Below are 21,529 nucleotides of genomic sequence, written 5' to 3'. Positions count from 1 at the left end.
AACTTATGCACGGACCCAAAGCCCGATTGCATGCGTAATACTGCGTAATACTGCACATCCATGCATTCATTATTCATTTCAACTTGTTCACTAATGGTATCAAGTCGCGTCGTAAATGTATGTGAATAGATTTGCATCATTTTGCCTTTCATTTTCAGTAATGATTTCGTTTTGTTATTTGTTTTTCTCTGTGTGTTTTTACAGGCAATCGGAAGAGAGAAAAATAGGCGCAAACAAGAAAGCGTGGAGAAAATAAGGACACAGAAAATGACAGCCAATCGGCTGGGTTATTTGCCGGCAGCTGGCGGCACTCATCAACATTCTGACGACGACGCCACATCAAAGAGCTGAGAAATCAAACGGCTAAAATATTTCCCAAAACCAAAAACAAAACAGCCAAACAAATAGAGAAAGAAAGACAAACTTGTGAAATCAATCGCCCTGCGTGATTCATTTGTCTTCCGTTTTAACAAAATTCAAATCCATTGAAGTGAAGAGAAAAAACAGGATCGGTGGAATTTGAATTTTCTTTTCGACATCCAATTAGTGTTCAACAATTGTCTACAATTAAAAATCCAATTCTAATCTGTGACCCGACAATAATTGGGTAAAAAAAAAATGGAATTGGAATCGACCAACGGCACGGATTTGACCGGAGCCAACGCCACCAACATTTACTCCATCGGCGTCGATTTCATCACCCGATGGTAAGTTTTTTACATCGTACAAAATCTGTTATTCCTTTAACTATATTCTTTAAGCCGTAAATCATCCGCACAGTGAATATGTAAGGACCCTCCTGTCTAATCTCGCAGCGCAGAAAGCACAACATAAAAGTACACAGTGGCAATAATAAAAAGAGAAAAAAAATATTGAAGGGAAATAGTGTCGGTGCGCGCAAATAGTACAACACGCAGTTCACTCTTCCCCATCTTTTTATTTAACCCTTTTTTTTATTGGCAGTGAACACGGGCTGATGGTAGAGCCCTCTATAAAAAAAAAAAAAAAAAAAACCCCGGCAACAATATCGTGAAATCAATTTTTCAAATCACGGATGAGATGGTGGTGGTCTGGTGAGCTTAGCGTTTTCATACTTTTCAAATCAGCTGGTTTCATTTTTAGAGTACGCACGTTTCATTGTCATCGGTGATGCAGGGCCACTCTTAAATGTAGCGCGAAGCCGCCAACATGTTTTTCAAAAAAAGATGACTAGGATTACGTGATGCGCTCACTGTAATATATTCAAAACTTGGGCGACTGTGTAGTAGTAAACTCCATAACGACTCTCGGATGAAGAGATTGCAGCGGCAAGCAGGATTACGGCAGCAGCAGAAAGTCACAAAAGACTTTAATAGGCAACTATACCGAACACGGTGCGTGTGTAGTAAGCTCGACTATCGACTGGCGTGAAAGACGCGCCCATGTTTCACGATGGAAATCACCTATAGAGTGAAGCATAATGGCTGTGGGAGACTTTATCTGAGCAGGAGAAAAGAGAAAAAAAAAAAAATAAAGAAAGAAAAAAGATCTGGCAAGTTTCCCACATCCATCCAGTGGTCGTTTCGCTGGAATTGTTCAATCATCAAAATGTGAACTTTGGATGGCACAACATTTAGAGGACTAATTACGGGAATTAAAAGAACGACTCTGTCATCTCAATGTTGCACCCTGTCCGTCGTCTTTTCAATCAACGTGACCTTTACCGCCCATCCTAGATAGAGAAAAAAAAAATAGGGTGGGAAATTCCGACACTTTTTGAAAATGCGCCTGGCGGGAAAAGGGGCATCGCCGACTATTACGCAAAGGAAACCACTTGAATATTCAAATCCCTCCGCACCGGTTTTCAATTTCTCTCCATCAGCCCATCGGCTGGGATCGATCCACGAAATGTGTTGCGAGGTCCACTTAGTTACCCCCTTTTGCGCTTTTGATATGTCAGCCAATCAATAATATTTGAAATGGATTCGCTTCTCGCATAGTATACTGTTAAGAGTGCACGTATATAGTATACACGGTAGTCAAGGAGTCACACACTTGGGGGCTCGACTCGCAGCCATGACGGGGCGACACGCTTTCTCCATCCAGTTTTTTTGACGTCATTGTTTCATTAGATCTTTAAAATAGAGAGGGGGGGAAAGCGAAAGCCACTCCCGTTTCCGCGTCAGCATTTCTACGCGTAGGGGGGAGGTAGTAGAGCACAAGTGGGGTCAAACATGATTCATGTGCTGATTCAACAGCTCTCAACCGTCACGTATTAAAAGTGGTAGAATTGTATCATTTCATTATTTCAAAACTTTGAAAAATCCCACCCCCGTTCGTTCGGGAGCAAGAAATTGTAGTGCCGCTCACTAGGTGGCGTGAGCCATCACTCCCTCCCGTAACAGTTTGCTCTCACCACACGGTCCATCAACAACAGCCCGTCGAATAAGTCACGACACATATTTCTTTGAAAGACTCATTTTCCCCTCCGTCCCCCCCCCCATGCTGAAACAAATTTAGATATCCAATCCTATCATTAAAATTCAACTTTGCTTAACTGCTACTCCCGGATGTCGTGATGAACCGAGTCGGACTCAAAGCTCTGCTCCCGGAAATTCCCAGTATAGCCAAAAAGGGGGGAAAAATAAAATGAAAAATTCGTGGGCGCTGATGCTCAAATCTCATCGACCCGCAGCCGCCCCCACCATCACCACACGACATCATCAACGAAATGAAAAATACATCTAGAAAACAAAACAGAGGAGAAGATAAATATACGAGCGGGATCAAGTTTTGTCTCATGTAGGGGTGGGCGCACCACTATAAAATCCCCCGGAGATCAATTCGGGGTAGTGTTCTTTTCATAATGTTCCCTACTCGAACATCAGCCGGCCATGACAAATTTTGTGTGCGATACGTGCGAGGAATAACGACGAGCCCAGTCACTCAGTCAGTCAGAGCAAAAGACAAAAGAGAGAGAGAGGATTTCGCCATCAATCCAGCTCATTGACTCTTCCCGAAAACTCGTCGAGACGATATGGCAAACACACACACACACACAAAAGAGGGAGACGGAGAAGATGATGACAATCAATCAGTGCGCCGATTGTCTCAATAATCCATCACAACGGAGCAACATCCCCCCGCCCACCAAAGTCATTGGGGTACGATCCGCGATCCGTATTTTCTCCGCCCGGATTATTGGCATCCTCATCACACACAAGACAAAAAAGCGGAGAGTAAATAAACAAAAAGAAAAAAGAAAAATAAAGAAGAAGGATTATACGTTTTGACGACCGAGGAGAAGGAGAGAGATGATGTATAGAGGGACGACACAAATTGTCTCAATCATCTCCTTTTTGGGGCTTTATTATTGTCATTATATCTCGTGTCGCGTCTCTCCATATACTCTTTTTCCGTGTTATATCCGCAGCGTGTGTATGTGCAAAAGCGTCAATTGTCGACGCTGGTGATTTGTCCTCTTCCCCCTCTTCCCACTTGGCTGGCACAGAGGAACTAACGGAGCGGCGATCAACTTGTTGGCAAGACAAAGACACGCAGAGCTACTACTACTACTACTCGGTGTACTTATTACTATTACTAGGCTACGGGGGATCCATCGTTTCTTCGTAACAAGGATCGGGATTTTTTTTTTTCAAAAAGGAAAAGAAAAGAAGAAATAACAACTGCTCGTCTGTATAGGGAGAACGAATCTGTAGCTGCTATTATACACTAGGAGGGACGTATTGGGAGGGAAAAGATATTTCTCGTGATGATATGACTTGATTTGTTTGATGACGCTCTAACTATGTGTCGACAATCGCTACTAAGGAAAACCGGCAATAACCGACTTTTGGCTCTGTGTCGTTGGGTTGGTTCGTTGAGCTCGGCAAAGAGCTTCACTATTCGCTCAACGCCAATCAATAAAGAGTCAGCCAGTGAGCGAACGAACCAACAGACGTCGAGCTTCAATTACTAATGACGTTCAAGAGTGAGCAGAGAGACCGTAGTCTCACCGAAAAAAAAAAGTTTTCAGATTATTTTTTTTTAGATTTTTTGTTGTCAGCAGCTGAAATAGCAGAGCGCGGCAAAAGAAAAAATGTTTTGAAACTTTTTTCCAAAAAAATAATAAAAAAATAGCGGGGAGCCATTCGGTTCGTTTAAGGTTATGATGAAACGATTTTTAACGCCCCACAGAAACCAGAATTAAATATACTGGGCGACCGAAAAAGGGGGGGGGGGAGAGGGGGTTTTTGGGTGGGTGGATAGTGATGATAGTTTTCACGGCGCTTACCTTTTATTTTATTGAACTGGTTTTTTCCACGCCGGGGAGTGTAGTAGTAGTAGTAGTTTTAATAGCGGCCGAAATGAAAAGGAGTTGCTGCCGCCGAGAGATGAAAACTTTTTGGCGCCACATCCGCACACACACAGAGTATATCCATCCCGTGATGCTGGCCGGAGAGTGTGTGTGTCGTCGCAGTTGGGTCTAATCCGGGAATGTCGGCAGCTGTTTTGCGGGTTTTTTTAAACTGTGCAGCTGTGGGAATCGCCTGGCTCTCCGAAATGTCCGTGTAGTGTCTGTGACACTGACCTCTGTGAATAGACGAACCAATAGTCACAAAAACGATTACGTTCAATTCCGGTCATGCATTCAGACGGGCGGTTCAACCAACCCACAGCACACACAGGCCACACTTTCTATATACGTAGGGAATAATATAACGAGAAAATCTAAACCAATATCGACGTGATAGAAAAAGTTGGTGGTGACGGACAGTGGCATTTCCAAGAATTCACACTGTGTGTAGTATACACAACTGAGAAAAAAGAGGAGCTAGAAAAAAACCCAAATAGAAACGTAATAATAAAAATAATCGCAACGATAAAGCGAGAAACTCTTTTTACGTCTTGGCAAACAAACAGAAAAGCAAAAGAGCAGAGTGAAAGATTTGAGTCGGGTGAGGAGGCTGCTGGCGAAATCCGTTGAGAAAAGATTTATAAATCCTTAGACATATATTTGCCGTGCCTAGGCGCGTGTAGATTTAGATATATAGTATGCGTACATTCATCCAATATTGAATACATCAACGATATATGAATAGAGTCTCTCCTACCTCCGTCGTTCTACCGTCCCCAAAAAGCCTCTCACCCCCGAAAGCGGCCACCTCGTCTGCAATTCCTTATGATCTTCCGTCTCTTTTCCCGTCCGATGGGTTTGGGAATCTATTTTTCACGTCCCCCTGCACGTGTCTTTATTGGCGGATTGGCCGATATATAGTACATTTCTTGGGCTCAAAATGTCATCGATGATGAGAGGCCCTTGTGTATACATCTATTACAGTATATATATATCACCGGCCAGGAGGGCCGGGCTATACTCTATACGATACGGACGCAAGTCAATACATTTATTCCTTACGGACGTACATTGTCTACTGACGCATCAACGAATTCAAATGATGTCCCGTTGCCCGGCGACTCTTGTGTCCACCCTGTATATATACATACAATAATAATATCCCCCCCCCCTGAAAAAATTCGTCATATCATCATCGTTTAACGCATAAGAAAACGATTTTTCTTTTTTTTCGGGGCGGGCGATTGTCAACAAAACAAGACGATTGATGGCCTTTTTTCCCCCTTCTTCTTGACACTGCACACACACACACACACACGCCACATTTCTGTCGTCTGAAATGGACGGAGCGACGATCAATTGTACCATTCATTGCCGGCCATTACGGCCATCAGAAGCAGAGGTCTGCTGGTTGCCGCCTTTCTCTCCCGCGGGGTCGGCGTGTTTATCATCAAAGGGAATAGTCAACAGCATTTGCAGAGCCAGAGAGAGCGACTCACAGCAACAAAGTGACTGGACAAATGGGCCAGCAAGTTCGCAGAGTTTCTCTCATCTCATCTAGCAATCTTTTTTTCTTCTTCTTCTCTCCCCGACTGTGTCGTTTATCATTCCTTTCTTCTTGTGTCGACACAATTCCACCCATCAGCACACACACACACACGCAGACAGACACACACACTCTCTTTTGTTCTTTTGTGCTGGCCGTTTTTTTCTTTTGTTAGCTTTGTCACACTTATTCTCCAACACCTCAATCGCATTCGACTTGATGGCGGATCGCAAACTGGCCGGAAGAGTCCCGGTGGGCGATTGATCCGGCGCCATTGTCTCTTTTGGAGAGTTGATGGACTATAAATGAAGGTAATAATCGTCGAGTGCAAGTTCTAGATCATCATAGTCAGGGGAGGTAATCCATACATGGTACTTAACGAATTGAGTAAAAGCTAGAAATAGAGAGCTGATGATGGGTGACACACACTCGTCAGCCGGTGTTCTCTGCCTTTGCCGAGTGCTCTCTTCAATTATGCGCCATTAGGGACAGACGCAAAGGCTCTCGATCACGAAAGAGGGGAGTTGGCACAAGGCAAAATCAGGTGCAGAAGGTGGGTGCCGGGAGCAGGAGGGCCGCCGTCGTCGTCGACTGTCTATCACAGCACACACACCGAAGAAAAAGCCAGAAGAAGAACTTTGACTTGACTCTCTCTTTAGCCTGTTTGAATATAAGGCCTGATTATGCGACGTTTCACAAATCATCATTTACGGCCGAGGGAAGAAGTAAAAGAAACGAACAAAAAAACCAATCCAACGTTTAAATTAACACAAAGTGGTGAAGAAGGAAAATCAAGACAACTTTTCAGCCGCCCACCTCTCCGCTTTTCTAAAGAGGACACACACACACACACAAACGATGGCAATAATCAGCGTTCCCCAGGCGTCGCCACAACCCAGAAAATAACACGATTTTTCATCATTTTTGGTTTTCTTTTATTTTCCTGGGCTGGGCGCTCGATTCAAAAGGCTGCCATCGTCGCCAAAAAAAAAAAAAGAAGAAGCAGAAACAAAAAAAGTAAAATGGTTGGGGGTCGCCACCAGCACGTTTTCAAATAAAAAGGAATAATAAGCGCGCGCGGATTGACTCCTAGTTTCATTTTTAAAGCTATTGCGGACCTGTCAACCGCACCCAGTTTTGTGGCCGCTCGATCGCCCAGGCTGTGCGTATGTGTGCGCACCTCGGCTTCCAAAAAAAAAGTAAAATAAAATAAAACTAACGGGTTTTTTGGGGGCTGCCAATCCTGCACCGGACGGCATGTTTTAATATTTGTGTGTGTGTGTGCTCACGTCGTTCATTATTTTGTCACATCCATCAGTGCGGATAGGAGGTGAATAGGTGAGCCGTCCCGTGAGCTGGCCGCTACACATTATTGATAATAATATCCTTTTTTTCTGATTTTCAATTAAGAAAATCCCCAAAAAAGTTTCCTTTTTTCTTTTCCCGGAATGAAAAAGAAACAACAAAAAAGTCAATTGAAAAGTTCGTGGAGGAAATCCGTCATGAGGATCGTCGCAAATGAGAAGGGAGAGAAATCCATCAGTGAAATTAAAGGAGGATGAACGTTGTCAATGCGTTTAGAATTACGCGCCTTTCTCATCTACCACCCGCCCGCCCACCCGCACTGCCGCTGATTTTGAAATCAAAAACTTTCGCCGAACAAAATGATCCGGCGACCGAATAGGTTCAATTCCGGGTCCGAGTGGTAAAGCCGATGAGCTCCTCCTCCTCCTCTATACGACTCGTTCCTCTATACAGGCAATGACTTTTGCATCCCATGCGGATTGGAAAGACGGCACGGCACGCGGCGGAGTACTACTATGTCTCCATTAATATTCCCCCTCCGTGAATGCGGGGAGGACTCTATAGACTCGGGATGCGCGATAGATGCGGATTAGGTAAGTTATGAAGATGAGAGAAATTGATTCAAAAAGACGTGGTGGGAAATTCGCATTCGTCGCCCGGACACAAAAAGATAGAAAGAAGTAGAAAAAAAGGGCATCCGTCTCTCTCCCTGGCCCACGCTAGACACACAACGCACACACACACAACCCGAGAAGAGCTCACAACTGTGTGGACCGTAATACTTAGACGGCGCATCTCCTTCTCTATATACTAAGCTGTCATATCTTCTACTTTATAGCCGAGATATGAGGCGGACTGCTCCTTCCGCCGCTGAGACTAGGAGGTTTTCCAGCCGCAGCGCCTACAGTCCCTAGTCGCGCCGACGGCCGTTTGATCGAACGCGATGAGATCATTGCGGCTGCAGCCTCTTTACTCACGCTCCCGACGCAACTGGAAATCAAAAGAGCGCTGCGGGGGGTTGAAATATAAATAGAGGAGGGGGATGATGATGAGGTGGGTAAAAAAAAATGAATTCACACAAAGAAAGTGATATATAAATATCTAAGTATCAAGGATTTCCTCCTCCGCTCAATCTTCCTTCCTTCCGGGAAAAAATATAAAATATAAAAATCCCGAAACCAAATTTGCCAACGGGTATTGCAAAGTCATTGAAGCCCATCAATTCAACTCTCAGGGCCAGTCAGCCAGTCAGCGCTGCTATCTGGGCAGAGAAAGAGAGAACTGGCGATGAATATTGCCGGGCGGACGTCGACGTCGACGGGCGGCGGTGATGAAAACGGGACGACATGCGCGAAACAGACGCACACACCTCCCGATAGGAAAAGGGGGGAAAATAAAAAGGCACTTCTTTTTTTGGGTGTGTGTGTGTTGAATGCGCAAGCTGTGCTGTGCTGTGAAGCCAATGCTGTTGCTCTGCCGCCGCTATATCGCAGCTCTCTCATCATCTAGTAGTCGGATGGCAACCAGTCCCAGCCAACCTCTCTCTTCAACGCACTCACTTCACAAGCGCCGTCCCTCCCCATCTTTGGCCGTCGCTCAAGACCGGCCCGAATTTCCCCTTCGTGAGTGTCGTCGTCGAGAGCTGGCCCAACCCCCCCACCTTTTGGACAGCGTGCAAGCTTTTAAAAGCTGGCCGGCACAGCTCCATCAACCATCATATCAGTTGCGAACTCGGGCCAGCCCGCTTGACTCTTTCCGGTTTCTTCTTCTTTTCCTTTTTTTGATCAATCACGACGTGATTCCGTCGTAACACGGGGGTGGAGGAGGAAGACGATCGGCCAGGTGAAGATAGATTAGTTTGTTTTTAGTTTTGACCCCCTCCAAGGAGGGATTCTACGATCCTCCTCAAGTGTTGTTGGTTTTTCCGGTTGTTGTGAGTTGCGACTACTATTACGACTGCTACACCGCTCGCCCGTCAATGGAGTGGATAAGGAGCTCATCATCACTGTCGGCTCTGATGTCGTCGTCCGGCATTAGCGGCCGCCCATCCAACAACAACCACCCGATCCGCCACTTGCGAGAGTAAGAGATCCTCATTATTATTTCACCTTTTCATTCAAGTCGCATGTCCCTCGCCCGGATTCTTGACAGTCCGGTTATCGACAACTTCCTCGAAAGAGGCAAAATGATCCGGGCCGTCAGTTGGGGGAAGGAAAAAACAAACCAGACGTGCGCGACATTCAATCGCCCGCCCTTATCCAATTGCAACACGGCGGACCCCCACAAAGTCTTTTCTTCCGGCCCTCACTGATGTGCGCGTCACGCTAAAGAATAGACACACAATTCTTCCTTTGATTGAGTTTGAGTCGGTGGGATTCGATTGCCGTGCTGCTGAACTCGTTTCCTCATCATCAACGGCACGTTCGGCAGGCAGGGTCAGTTTACTGCCAAACGAAACGTAGTCGCGGACAACTTTTGTCTCGTGAATTGTTTGAACCGACCGTCGAATGCACTTTGTCTCTCCAGTCGGAAAGCGGATCTCTTTCCTTCATCCATCCAGAGACTCATGTCATTTGTCCGTCCCGTTGCGTCAGGATCTTTTTTAAAAATAAAAGTCCTGATGGTCTAAACTAAACCTAGCATACACTACGACTATTACAGAATTTATAAAACTTACGCCTACACTCTGCTGCGTAACATTTTTTGACTATCCAAATGCACTTTGGCCGTCGTGAATGTTTTCTTCTCCCTGGGCTGCGAGCCCCTTGCGAGCCGGTCGATTGCGTTTCAACTTTCAACCTCCCCCCGGAAGAAAAGGAAGAAGAAGAGCCCACAGAAAAAGGGAACTTTTTTGCTTCTCTTTTGTTGTCCTTGCCATTTTGATATGTTCTTCTACTTGCAACTTTATTTTTCTTCTTCTTTCCCGTATCAAATATGGAATTGACTTGGCGCCCAAGTACTTCCCTTCCTTTCTATTTTTTGACAATAACTGAACCCGGCCGCCGCCGCCGCACATGTTTTGTTACATCTAGTGTACCTCTCACTCGACAGCCAACGAGGAAAAAAGAGTTGGATAACCATCCAAAGTGGGTAAACAAGATACACAGCAATATATCTAATGCGATACAAGATGGATGGATATAGTAGTAATAGTAGTAGTAGTAGTAGTAGGTTGCACTGAGTGGCAGTTGGATATGTGTATAAGAAGCCCAGGTGAGTTGTGGACTCTCTCGTCGGGTATGTTATAGCTCGCAAAAGACTAGAAAGTAGTATAGGAGCAGAAGCAGCAGCAGCAGCAGAGTCTATATATGTAAACCAATTTCGTCCGGGTTTTAACAAGCGATCAATATGCATGCATAGACAAGCAGCAGGAGGAGCGCTAGATAGAACTACGTAAACAACATAACAGAGCTAGGGAGCACAGCACAACAGCTCACTCCCCCCACATCGACGCTGGGGTTCGGAGAAAAAATAAGAAAATAATAAAAACTTTGGCCAAATTTACCGGGTGATGGAACGTTGTCTCTTCCCATCGGACGGGAAATGGCGCAAAAAAGCAACGGACATGATCGTCCACGACTGTCGGTGGATCGCAAACTCATTTCGCCATTGTTTTACAAACGAGTTCGATCATCTGCAATCAGTTTGTGACTGCTGCGCCATAAAGTGCAGCCGCCACCATCATCATCCGGCGCATTTGAGTGTGTGCGTGCGTGTGTGTGTGTAAGCGGAGGTATTTTTCGGTCGTGTATAGCCTCCCACGTGATCTAATCAAGTCGTAAGAGCTGGCGGCCAGACTGCGTTGCGGCTGACTGTCGACAAGGACGGGCGGGTTTGGAGTAGAGAAGGATCTTTGCTGCTGGTTGCATTCATAAAAGAGCTAGAAGAGAAAAGCTCGACTCCCCCCACGGGCTCCTCCCTGATGTTTCCAACGTGTTCCGCCATCACATCCACACACACACACACTTAATACTCTTTTTCAACAATCTAAGTATCTCTCTGATGCAGGAACAGCAGCAGCAACAGTACCACTACCACCACATCGGTGGTGGTGCTTCCTTATGCAGTGCTGCTGTGCATGTAATTGTGCCCGGCTTTTGTGCTTGCAATTATTACGTTGAGACTGGCGTTACTCGGCTCGGCTATAGAGCCGCTCCCAGACCTGACCAATGCCAAAGCGTCCGCCGGAATATAAAGGCGCGGAGGGCGAGTCTTTGATTGCTGTTTGTTTCACGAACCAAAGCCAAAAAGACGGGCGGCGACTCCTACTACTCCTGCTACTCCTGCTCCCGTCCAGGAGGATAACGGGAAAAGGAATGCGTATATATTTATAGGCCTGCACTACGTGTACATATGTAGTATATATATGCAGTAGATGTCACTATTACGGGGTGGGGGTCTGCTCCTTGTGTGAAGTCAAGCGATGGGTGGAAATGCCCTACACACATCGATTGCCTTTCATCTCCAGTCTGAGCGACTTGCTTTCAGTTTTCCCCCTCTTTTCTTTGTCTTTTTCTTCTCTTTTTGAGCTGTTAACTTCGTCACCATTTCCTCCTTTCGTCGCCACCGCCCACTTCCAGCCCCTTGGAACAACTTCGCACGCCCGGCTTTTATGCACACACACACAAACGTGTGCGGAATTCTTTTAGAGTCAATAAATCACGTCGTTCCTTTGCCATCAAAAGAAATACAAATTTGTTTGCCCAAGAAAAGGACAGCCAAAACAAACTGGGTCGAGTATGAAACAAAAAAGACAAGCGAGTCGAGGTGAAATTAGAATAATCAAAGTAAAAAGCTAACGCCGGTGCTGCCAACGTCGTCCTATCCATTTTGCATGCCGACGCTAATAAATAAATTAGCGTCACTTTTCTTTTTCTTCTCGCCAGTCGCCACCCAAAACGTGGAATATCAAAATAACCAAAAAAACAGCAACACCGTCAAATGAAAAGACAACAAAGTTAAATTCCCTCCTTTTCCCAATCAAGTTGGCATAGTTGTATCCAATGGCTGCTGAACTGCCACTTGAACAGAGTTGAGCGCTCTAGAAATAGACTGCTACCAGCGCTATTACACGTCTGACATATTCATCTCGGCAATAGTCTTGGAAACGGCCAAGGAATTCCATTAGTATTGCTACACGGATGGTTAGGCTAGAAGTTGCCTCCATTCGACTCGATCCGAGCCCAACTCACATGCAACTCCTACTCCTACTACAACACATAAGCCCAGTCCAATAATATGGCCATCTCCAAGACAACACACACTGCTGCCAGCATCCGTCTCTCTCAGCAGGAGCTTTGAGTGAGGAGCAACAACTTTGTGTGTCTCACCAAAGCCCAAAAAGGCAGCGCAGAGACTCTATCGAAGAGAGATTCGCGTGTGTCTCGGGAACGAGGCGACAAGTAGATTTTCCCTCGCGTTAACAGAGTCCGGCTGACAGCGCTGGATGGAAACCCTCTTGAATGCACACGCCCCCTTTTTTTTTCTCTCCTCCCGACACATTGACGTGTGTCGTGTGCGAGCTGTGCAGCGGCGGCGGCTGCTTTCAGTCGCATATCCGCGTCGATGACGACATTCGATACACAGACGTGAGGGGTGGGTGGGTGGGTGTGTGTGTGTGTAGCAGTTACAATGGATTCACGACGACTGGGCTGATGTGTATAGTGATGTATCCCGCCCGCTGAGGCTATCCTACTGGGAAATGGAATACTTGACTATGGCGCAGCCGCCCCGTTTGTTGCAGCAGCAGCGCTCAACATCACTTATACGTACGCATGTATGTATATTTATATGAGATGGTGGGGGGGGGGGGCGTCCGAGTGATATAGGAAAGTTGAGATCTTCTTCTTCTCTGCACGGAGTGGGGGGCGACGACAGGGAAAAAAAAAGTTTGAAGGACGCCGAGCGGAACAGGAAGTGGGCGGCCAGCGACATTGGGCGCCAAAGGGGGGGGACCGATACAATCTATTAAACTTGCTGGTGCAATACGAGTTTATCGAACTCTCTCGATCCAACGGGCCTGGCCAAACAATTCGGCTGCTATACAGAGTTCAAAGAGAGAGTAGGAGAGCACACAGCCCACCGTATGTCAAACGAAAATGCTGAGCCCCCCCTTCCAACCTGCCACCATAAAAAAGGGGGCCGCTTGTCTTTTATTTTGCAATGCAATTATTTGAACAGTCTCATTTACAATTTGTTGCTCAACTCTGTGTGTGTGTGTCTTGGTGTACTTCAAAGAAAAGCCGAGGCCCAATATATATATCGCCCCGCCCGTTCTTTATGTCTATATATTCTCGCCCAGTTGCGCTGCTCCGGGCTGCTCCGGTTGTCTATGCAGCCCAAAAGCTCATTATTATTATTAGGTCAAGAAAGGCAAGTTGCCGTTGTTTATTTCGATCCCTTTTGGTAAGGACTCCCCTCCTTGAGCTCTCACAACTTTATAATAATGCCCCTTTTTCCCGAAAATAACCGTTCTCCACGGCTTTGCGGCCGTTCACTTTTGGCCATTTCCAATCACTCGATGGATTTATTTTCCCTTTTAAAACCAACAAGAAACCTTTTTTTTTCTTTTTTTCTTTTTAAAGAGGTGCCTCAAGGCAGGGGCCTACGAGGCGGTTGGCGAAGACATGTAACCTCAAGTGTACCAGAAGGGCAGGAATGTCAATGTTGGCTAATAATCTAGAGGGCCTTTGAGGCGGAGGGGGTCGATATTGATTGGAAATTTCTCGCCAAAAAAAGGGCTGAAACGTCAACCTCCCATTTCATATCACCCACCGTCTTCTATCAACGCCTCAATGCCCCCAATTGGTTGGCCGATAGATTTCGATCTGTTTTCGGCAGGTATTATTTTATTATTATTACGGCGGAAGAAGAAGACCAACGTGCAAAACCTCGTCTGGTAACGTCGTATGTTTGGTTTCTCTTCCGGCAAGAAGAAGAAGAATGCATTGAACATTTCCTTGGAAATAATTTCAATTCCATTCAATATAGAACTCTTTTTTTCTTCTTCTTCTTCTTCTTTGGCCCTTGGAAACTTTTTTCCAGCAGCCGACCCATCCGATCCGATTGCGAACAACGCGGGGCAAATCCAATCATTTTTCAATTATTCCAAGTCGACAGTATATATTTCCAAGAAAGAGAAATAAAAAAAGAAGAAGGAAGGAAAGAAAAGAGTCTTGGACGTCCAAAAAACCCCTCAACCCACCGAAAAAGGAGAATGAGAACGAGAAGAAGAAGAAGAAAAAGAAAAAGAACATCGACGAAGGACTGTGAGTCTGTTGGGAAAAAAAAAAGAGCTTTCGCTGCACGTCCATTGTGTGTCTGGCTGGCGCACCATTCGAATATATGTGGAGCGCCCAGGAAAGCAAAGTCAAAATCACAAAATAAGGAAGGAAGGAAGGAAGGATATCGTGGATGTGGCATTCATTCCGCCAGCAGCCCTTTTCATTCAAATGAAACTCTTTTCTCTTTTCAACATCTGATAGTCGGATGTCGGACGGCCCACTGATGCGCATCTAAACGTCAGAGACAAAACTTTTGTCGTCGAAGGACAATTTCATCATCTCAAGTCAGGAAAAGTATTCGATTCCCCATCGATGACGACAGAGAGAAAGAGAAAGAAGGAAACAAGAGTTCCGAGCCCAGTCAAATGTCCGGCGTTTGCGTGTAATAATTCACGCGGCAACCGGCCGAAGGGGGGTGGGGGAACGGCATCGTTGACACGATCGATACCGTCACACGTTTGTGTGTATCCAATCCCTCGAGCCGACAGTCACACACACACACGGGCCGTAAAGTTTTCATCAGAGTCGATTATGGGCGCCAAACGGGATGGAAGAAAATGCAACCTGGAGGAAACGATTATCAAAATCAGATTCAATCGTTCCTTCAACCTTCCTTTCCCCCCTGATATATCCCACCCACCCATTTATTTTTTTAATTTAGAAAAAAAGATTTAATCGGAAATCTATTTTTTCAAGCTCCAAAAAATGTCACCCTGTTAACAGCCTGGCTGCCTGTGCACGATGATATTGATTTGAGCGCAGACGGCGACACACTTGATTCAACTTTATATATCTGTGTACAACATTCTCAACTGTAAGAAAATAAAACAGAACAATCTAATCCGGGAAAACAGTCAAGAACCTTTCTCGGATGCTTCGGTTGTAACAACAGTTGCAATTAGCCCCGGTACCATTTCGTCGGGACGATTATGATGTTGATCCTCTCACTTTTCTCTTTTACACAGCAGACACACTCATGTAATTAGATGAAAGAGTTTGTGCGGAGAGAGAGAGAGCGAGTCTGAGTGGCTCCTTTTGAGACTAACTAACGAGTCAGCAGCTCAATGTCCTTTTCTCTCTCCAGCAGAAGCTATCTAATATTTCCCCTTCTAAAGATGAAAATACATTCGAGCTGGAATATCGACATCGGGGAATCAAAAACTGAAAAGGGGAGTCCAAATATAAAAAGGTGTAGTAGTATACATGGGTGCAACTACACCCAAGTGTCGGCCGTTGCTATGGGCGAGCACTCAGGGTGTAAACAGGCAGCACTTTCTTGGCTCCCGCCAACAAAATAAGAGCGGCACCTGGGCGTCTTGAGAGAACCGAGATGACAAAAGATTCGAAAAAAAATAAAAATAAAACAATTTGGATATTTTCTCACAAAAGGAGTAGAGTAAAAACAAATACAACTCTCAGTTCTTCCCGCCATTTCTCTATAAATCTGCAATCTACTTTTTCTTGATTGCCTTCAACTAATCTCCCGAGCCAAAGTTTTGATTTTAAATTTCATTTTTATGCGGACTCGGTTGAACCGTGTCACTTTCGACCTTTCTTCACTTGATCTCTCTCTCTGCGCTTGTCTGTGACACTCTACACGGTTGAATTGTGTTGTGTGTCCAGTGTCTGCTGTCAGGGTGTTGTGCTTATATTCCCCCCTCGCTCGAACCGTCAGCTGGAAACTGATGGAAAGTGGAAATCACAATCACAAATTGGGAGACGACGCGGAAAGGATGTAGATGACATGTGCCGACAACTATGCACTAACGCGATCTGAAATTTTATTTGTTTTTCTTGATATTATTACACAACAGGAAACAGAGGCGGATCAAGGAGCGCCAATGCAAGGAAGGCGGATTGCTGGCCGAGGACCAGAGCGAATGCAACGAGTTGTTCGGAATCAACGGCACGTCACAGCAGCCGACGCTCCATGCCGGAATCGGCGGCAAGGATCCGCCGGAAGATCGCGGAGGAGGAGGAGGGCGGATATCCGGCGGCGGCGGACCCGACTGGAGTGAAACCCTTTACGACCTCTACAACAAGAGCATATCACAGTTCAACAGCTCCGACGCCAATAATAACCTGACGCTTCCCTTCTGCAGCGACATCATCAATTCCACCAACACCAGTCACCTGGACTGGAACGGGACCGATGGCTCCTGGATCCTGTCACTGGGATGTCGCAATGGCTCGTCGGCACCCGTCGGGCCCGTGTCGGGGGCGGTACCGATGCCGTTCGAGATGTGGCAAAGCATTTGCATCATCATCTGCCTGGGCATCTGCATCGTCCTGACAGTTGGCGGCAACATCCTGGTGTTGTTGGCCTTCATCGTCGAGAGGACGATCCGCCAGCCGAGCAACTACTTTATCGCCTCATTGGCCGCCACCGACGTCCTCATCGGCACCGTCTCCATGCCGTTCTACACCGTTTACGTCATCATGGGCTACTGGGACCTGGGTCCCATCCTTTGCGACTTGTGGCTCTCCGTCGACTACACCGTCTGCCTCGTCTCCCAGTACACGGTCCTCCTCATCACCATCGACCGGTTCTGCTCCGTCAAAATCGCCGCCCAGTACCGGGCGTGGCGCACCAAGAGCAAACTCCTCTGGATGGTGGCCATCACGTGGATCATTCCGGCCCTGCTCTTCTTCATCTCCATCTTCGGATGGGAGCACTTTATCGGCTTCAGGGACTTGGGTCCCGGCGAGTGCACCGTCCAATTCCTAAAGGACCCCGTCTTCAACACGGCCCTGATTATCGGCTACTATTGGATCACCCTCGTCGTCCTCTTCATTCTCTACGGCGGCATCTACAAGACGGCCTACGACATGCAGAAGAAATCAGAGGCCAAACACAAGAAGATGCAGTCCATGGTGGCCCTGTCGGTCGGCGGAATGGCCGGAATGGCGGCCGCTACCACCGGAACAGCCAAACCACCGGCTGCTGGACAAACCGCCGCCAAACCTGTCACCACTTCCGCGTCGACAGTTTCGTCCAACGCTTCAAAGATCGCTCCGGCAGCCGCCACCACCATCAACGCGACAACAACAACATCTGCCGCTGCGGCCAACAACATGCCGACTCCGGCGGTCAATAGCAACAACAATCCGACCAACGCCGTCCTGTCAAAGGTCAACAACGTCGCATCAGGATCGGGTAACAAAGGCAATTCCAAAGAAGCGGTAAATGGAGCCTCGGCTGGGCCGACAAACAACAACAAGAATCAACAACAACAACAACAACAGCGGCGGCCGTCTGGAGCCAAAATAGAGACGACCAGTTTCACGACAAACAAACAACAACAGCCAACAACTAATAAAGGCGGACAACAACAGGTGACAGAGATGGAGCGTTCGTCTTCGCCGGCCTTCGACTCCGACGATGAACAATCATCGCAGGTCACGGCCACGGCGGCCGCCAAAAAACCAACTCAAACCCTTCCGGTCATGGCGGCCGGAACGGCTTCCATCGCTTCGACTGTGGCCATTCCGCGACTGGACCCACCCCCGCCATCCAGTCGCGTCAAAACGCCAACGAGCGAGACTCTTCCGCGCATTCCGGAAATGTCTTTAGCGACGGGCAACAAAATGCCGGGCCGGTCCGGCTCACCGACGGATCTCATGTTACCGCCGCCACCTCCGCGATCCCAAGAAACGGTAGAGATCGAACTGGAATGCAACAACGCCGACATGTTCCCGCCGATTGAAACTATTCCGCCGCCCATCGCCACAATTAGTCAGCCAACTGGGCAACAGGATGCCGTCGAAAATATGGACACGGCTGAACTTTGCTACTTGGACGAAAGTTCCGTTGTCGTGGCTTCGCCCAGGATCGAAACGACCCACGGTTCAAGTCTGATGGCCGTTCACGAGTCGATGGCCAATTCGACCGATTCGCTGGGCTTGCCTTTGGCATTGCACCAGCCACCGCCAACCAAACCGGCACCAGTCCCCAGCGTCACTTTCGCTCCGACACCCAGCTCCAACGGAGCCAACGACGACAATTCGTTCGGTTCCAGCAGCGGAACGGGCACCAGCGGAGTCGCACCGTTGAAAACAAATGGCCGGCCGCCGTCGCAGCAACAGCCAAAACAGCAACAATCGATGGACGGGATCGTCAAGGATTCGGTGGTGGCGACCACGGAGACGGTGACGTCAACGGCCTCGCCGGCCGACGTCAGCACCACCGCCACGGCTACCAAGACGTCGACGGCCACCAAAGCGGATTTGGTCCGTTCCATCGGCAAGCGCATCAAGGGCCGGCGGAAAAAGGCGGCCGGCGCCGGCGAAGAGCGTCAAAAGTCCAAATCGGAGAACCGGGCTCGCAAAGCTTTGCGGACCATCTCCTTCATTCTGGGGGCCTTCGTGGCCTGCTGGACGCCGTACCACATCCTGGCGCTGGTCGAGGGCTTCTGTGCCAAGCCGCCGTGCACCAACAGCCACCTCTACATGTTCTCCTACTTCCTGTGCTACGCCAACAGCCCCATGAACCCCTTCTGCTACGCCCTGGCCAACCAGCAATTCAAAAAGACATTTATGCGCATTCTGAGAGGCGATCTTCACATGACCTAAAATTCCAATCATTTTTTCGGGCTCCCCCCTCCCCACTCTGTTGTGTTTTTGTCAATATCAAACCAAAATATTCTATCCCAAGAACCCCCAAAATCTAGTCTTTGAACTCATAACATTGTTGAAATTGTGCAAAATGATTGACTGATATTATATTAAATCCCGAAAATGTATTTCCCCGATCACCGAGAGAGAGAGAGAAAAGGTATCGACATGCTTCCATAATCGCGGCGCGTTTTTATTTCGTTTCTATTTTTTCAAAATTGAATACGTACGTACAACTCGGCTATGTAATATAGGATAGAGCGCTTCAAATGATGGGCTATGCTATATACTACAAATTCATGATCATTTTTCGGTACGCAGAATGTACTATAGTGTCATAGAAAACGTTGTATCAAAATCGATTTAAAATGGAAAATTCAAAGTTAAATTTGGGTACGGTCACCCGACGGCAGAAAAAAATCAATAGCCCATCAATTGAGAGGGAAACTTTCCACGCATGTAAATATCATCCAAACTCTATTGCGTAACTCTGTACAACCCGCAAATTCTTTTCAAGAAAAATTCGAACCCTCCCTAACCCCCAAAGTTCTGCAATGAGCTTTATTTATCAATACGTGTTTGTCTCTACACAGTTTCCTGTAATCAATATCATATTATACGCTGCTATACCCAGTAATAACAATAATAACAATACCATATTATATACCGTTCGTATTACAGCATATAGCCGGAATGTTGTTTTTGTCTATGTGATGGGTGTATTCATGTACATATTCATGTCCCATTGTGCCCCCATCATCCCTTGTACACCCTCTCGATATGCTCCCACGTGTGATCAGATCATAGTCAACTAGTCGCATAGTCGTCGTATGCATATATAATATACTCTACTCTAACCAAAGTAGACATTTCTATACACCGTAATACTACAACATCATCATGATCGTCCCCATCTCGTCTCGACATCCCCGGCGCGCAGTTTTTGATTCCCAATTCAATCGGATTTTTCAATTCCTTCCATGTCCGTTTCTGGTGGTACGGGAATGTGTTCTCTACTATTATATATTATTCCCCCATGCCCTTTTTCCCTTGAAATAATGCTTCGGCTGTATACTTTAAGTATATATATAAAAAAAGATAAAAAAAAAAGAAAAAGATGGAAGGGAGAAAAGTTTTGTATAAGCCCCTCCCTTTCAAATTGTGTGTAGATGGCACTATAACGTCATCGTCATGACATCATCATCAATCACAGGCCCAACCGAATGATGTTCGTTTCGTTGTTTCTATATAATTATCTTTATTAAAAGTGTGTGGAAATGAATTGCAAATGAAAGAGAGAAAAAAGAAGAAGAAGATGACAAAAAATAAGAATTTGAAATGGCAAAATTCATTTCTCGACTCAATTTTTTGTTTGTTTTTTTTTTTTGGGTTTAAACAGCTCACCTTTGTGGGCGAAGACAATGAGAGAGAAGGAAATTGACCAACGATCAGTTCTCTCAATCTTCCCCTACACAAAAGTCTACACAATAAAAACGTTGAAATGAATAGACAAAAGGCCTCAAAATGGAGTCTGGCGAGTAACCCAAAATCCTATACCCGGGAAATCGAATCACACACACAGAGAAAACGCAATTACATTGATCTATACGAAGCGAGAGAGAGAGAGTCTTTAGATATATAGATGATACATCTAGACTACGTACTAGGGCTCTTCGTTTGATCAGGCTCAGTTAAAATCTTTCAGCGTGTTCCACCTTGTCTCATTACTATGCAGCCGCTCTCCTCTCGTCTCCTGCGTGTGTGCACTTGTGCATCCGCTCTCCCTACTCCCTCCTCCATCCCTTTTTCTTTTTTGAACGTCCATCTATGCACTCGCTGATATTCACTTTACTTTCCAGTTCCGCTTTCTATCCAATCTCTCTCTCTCTCTCTCCGACGGCCAAAGTATTGATTCGCTCCAATCCACTTGTAACGGACACACGCACGCAAACACACACACACACACATATCATAGTTTCACCCAGGTTGAAAATCTCGCAGACTATCAAAAACCCCCTCCCGCTGCCAAGCAATCTTATCCAACCATTTTACGTTTTAGATTTTGCTTCTTGTCCCAAGCTCGCCTCTTTTTTTTTTTAATCATCTCTTTATATCCGACGTGAATAATAGCGGCGGGAAAAGATCAAAAGTCAAAATGAATCAAAGGCGAAAAAACGAGTCGAATTTGCTTCTTCTCTTTCTCGCTTGTTTTTTAAAAGTAAAGAGCGATACAATAAGTAAGATGGTAAGGAAACATTTTTTCAATTACCGTTCGAGAACTGGGAAAACATTTCCCGGGAAATAAACAAATATAAAAGGAAAGATATGCGGATCACGCAATAAATATTAAGAATTCAAATAAACCCGGAACGTACACACACAGCCGACAAGCCGAGTAGTATAGTGTACAGCAGTATACACACAGAGAGAAAAATGAGTGGGTTA

At 46.3% G+C, this 21,529-nt stretch overlaps 1 protein-coding gene across 2 annotated transcripts; it reads left to right on the top strand.

The window, feature by feature from the left end:
- Positions 1–208: 208 nt before the first annotated feature.
- On the top strand, positions 209–20,421 carry LOC124310904. Of its 2 annotated transcripts, none has more exons than XM_046775052.1 (2): positions 209–707; positions 16,285–20,421. In XM_046775052.1, the coding sequence occupies exons 1-2, from the start codon at positions 619–621 to the stop codon at positions 19,040–19,042; spliced, it is 2,847 nt and encodes a 948-aa protein (XP_046631008.1). In that variant the 5' UTR covers positions 209–618; the 3' UTR covers positions 19,043–20,421. The 2 variants fall into 2 exon arrangements, with proteins under 2 accessions (XP_046631008.1, XP_046631007.1); XM_046775051.1 differs by lacking the exon at positions 209–707 and adding an exon at positions 8,864–9,269.
- Positions 20,422–21,529: the final 1,108 nt, after the last annotated feature.

Source organism: Daphnia pulicaria, chromosome 8 (genome assembly GCF_021234035.1).
Source record: "Daphnia pulicaria isolate SC F1-1A chromosome 8, SC_F0-13Bv2, whole genome shotgun sequence".
In the NCBI taxonomy this organism is placed as follows: domain Eukaryota; kingdom Metazoa; phylum Arthropoda; class Branchiopoda; order Diplostraca; family Daphniidae; genus Daphnia; species Daphnia pulicaria.
This window is presented reverse-complemented; position numbering and strand designations above follow the sequence as displayed.

What these genes read in the sequence shown, in the direction of transcription:
- LOC124310904 (XM_046775051.1), top strand. Translation starts at nt 9,166, where the DNA reads ATGGAGTGGATAAGGAGCTCATCATCACTGTCGGCTCTGATGTCGTCG. An exon ending in CCGATCCGCCACTTGCGAGA is followed by an intron (nt 9,270 to 16,284) that starts GTAAGAGATCCT and finishes ATTACACAACAG; the next exon opens with GAAACAGAGGCGGATCAAGG.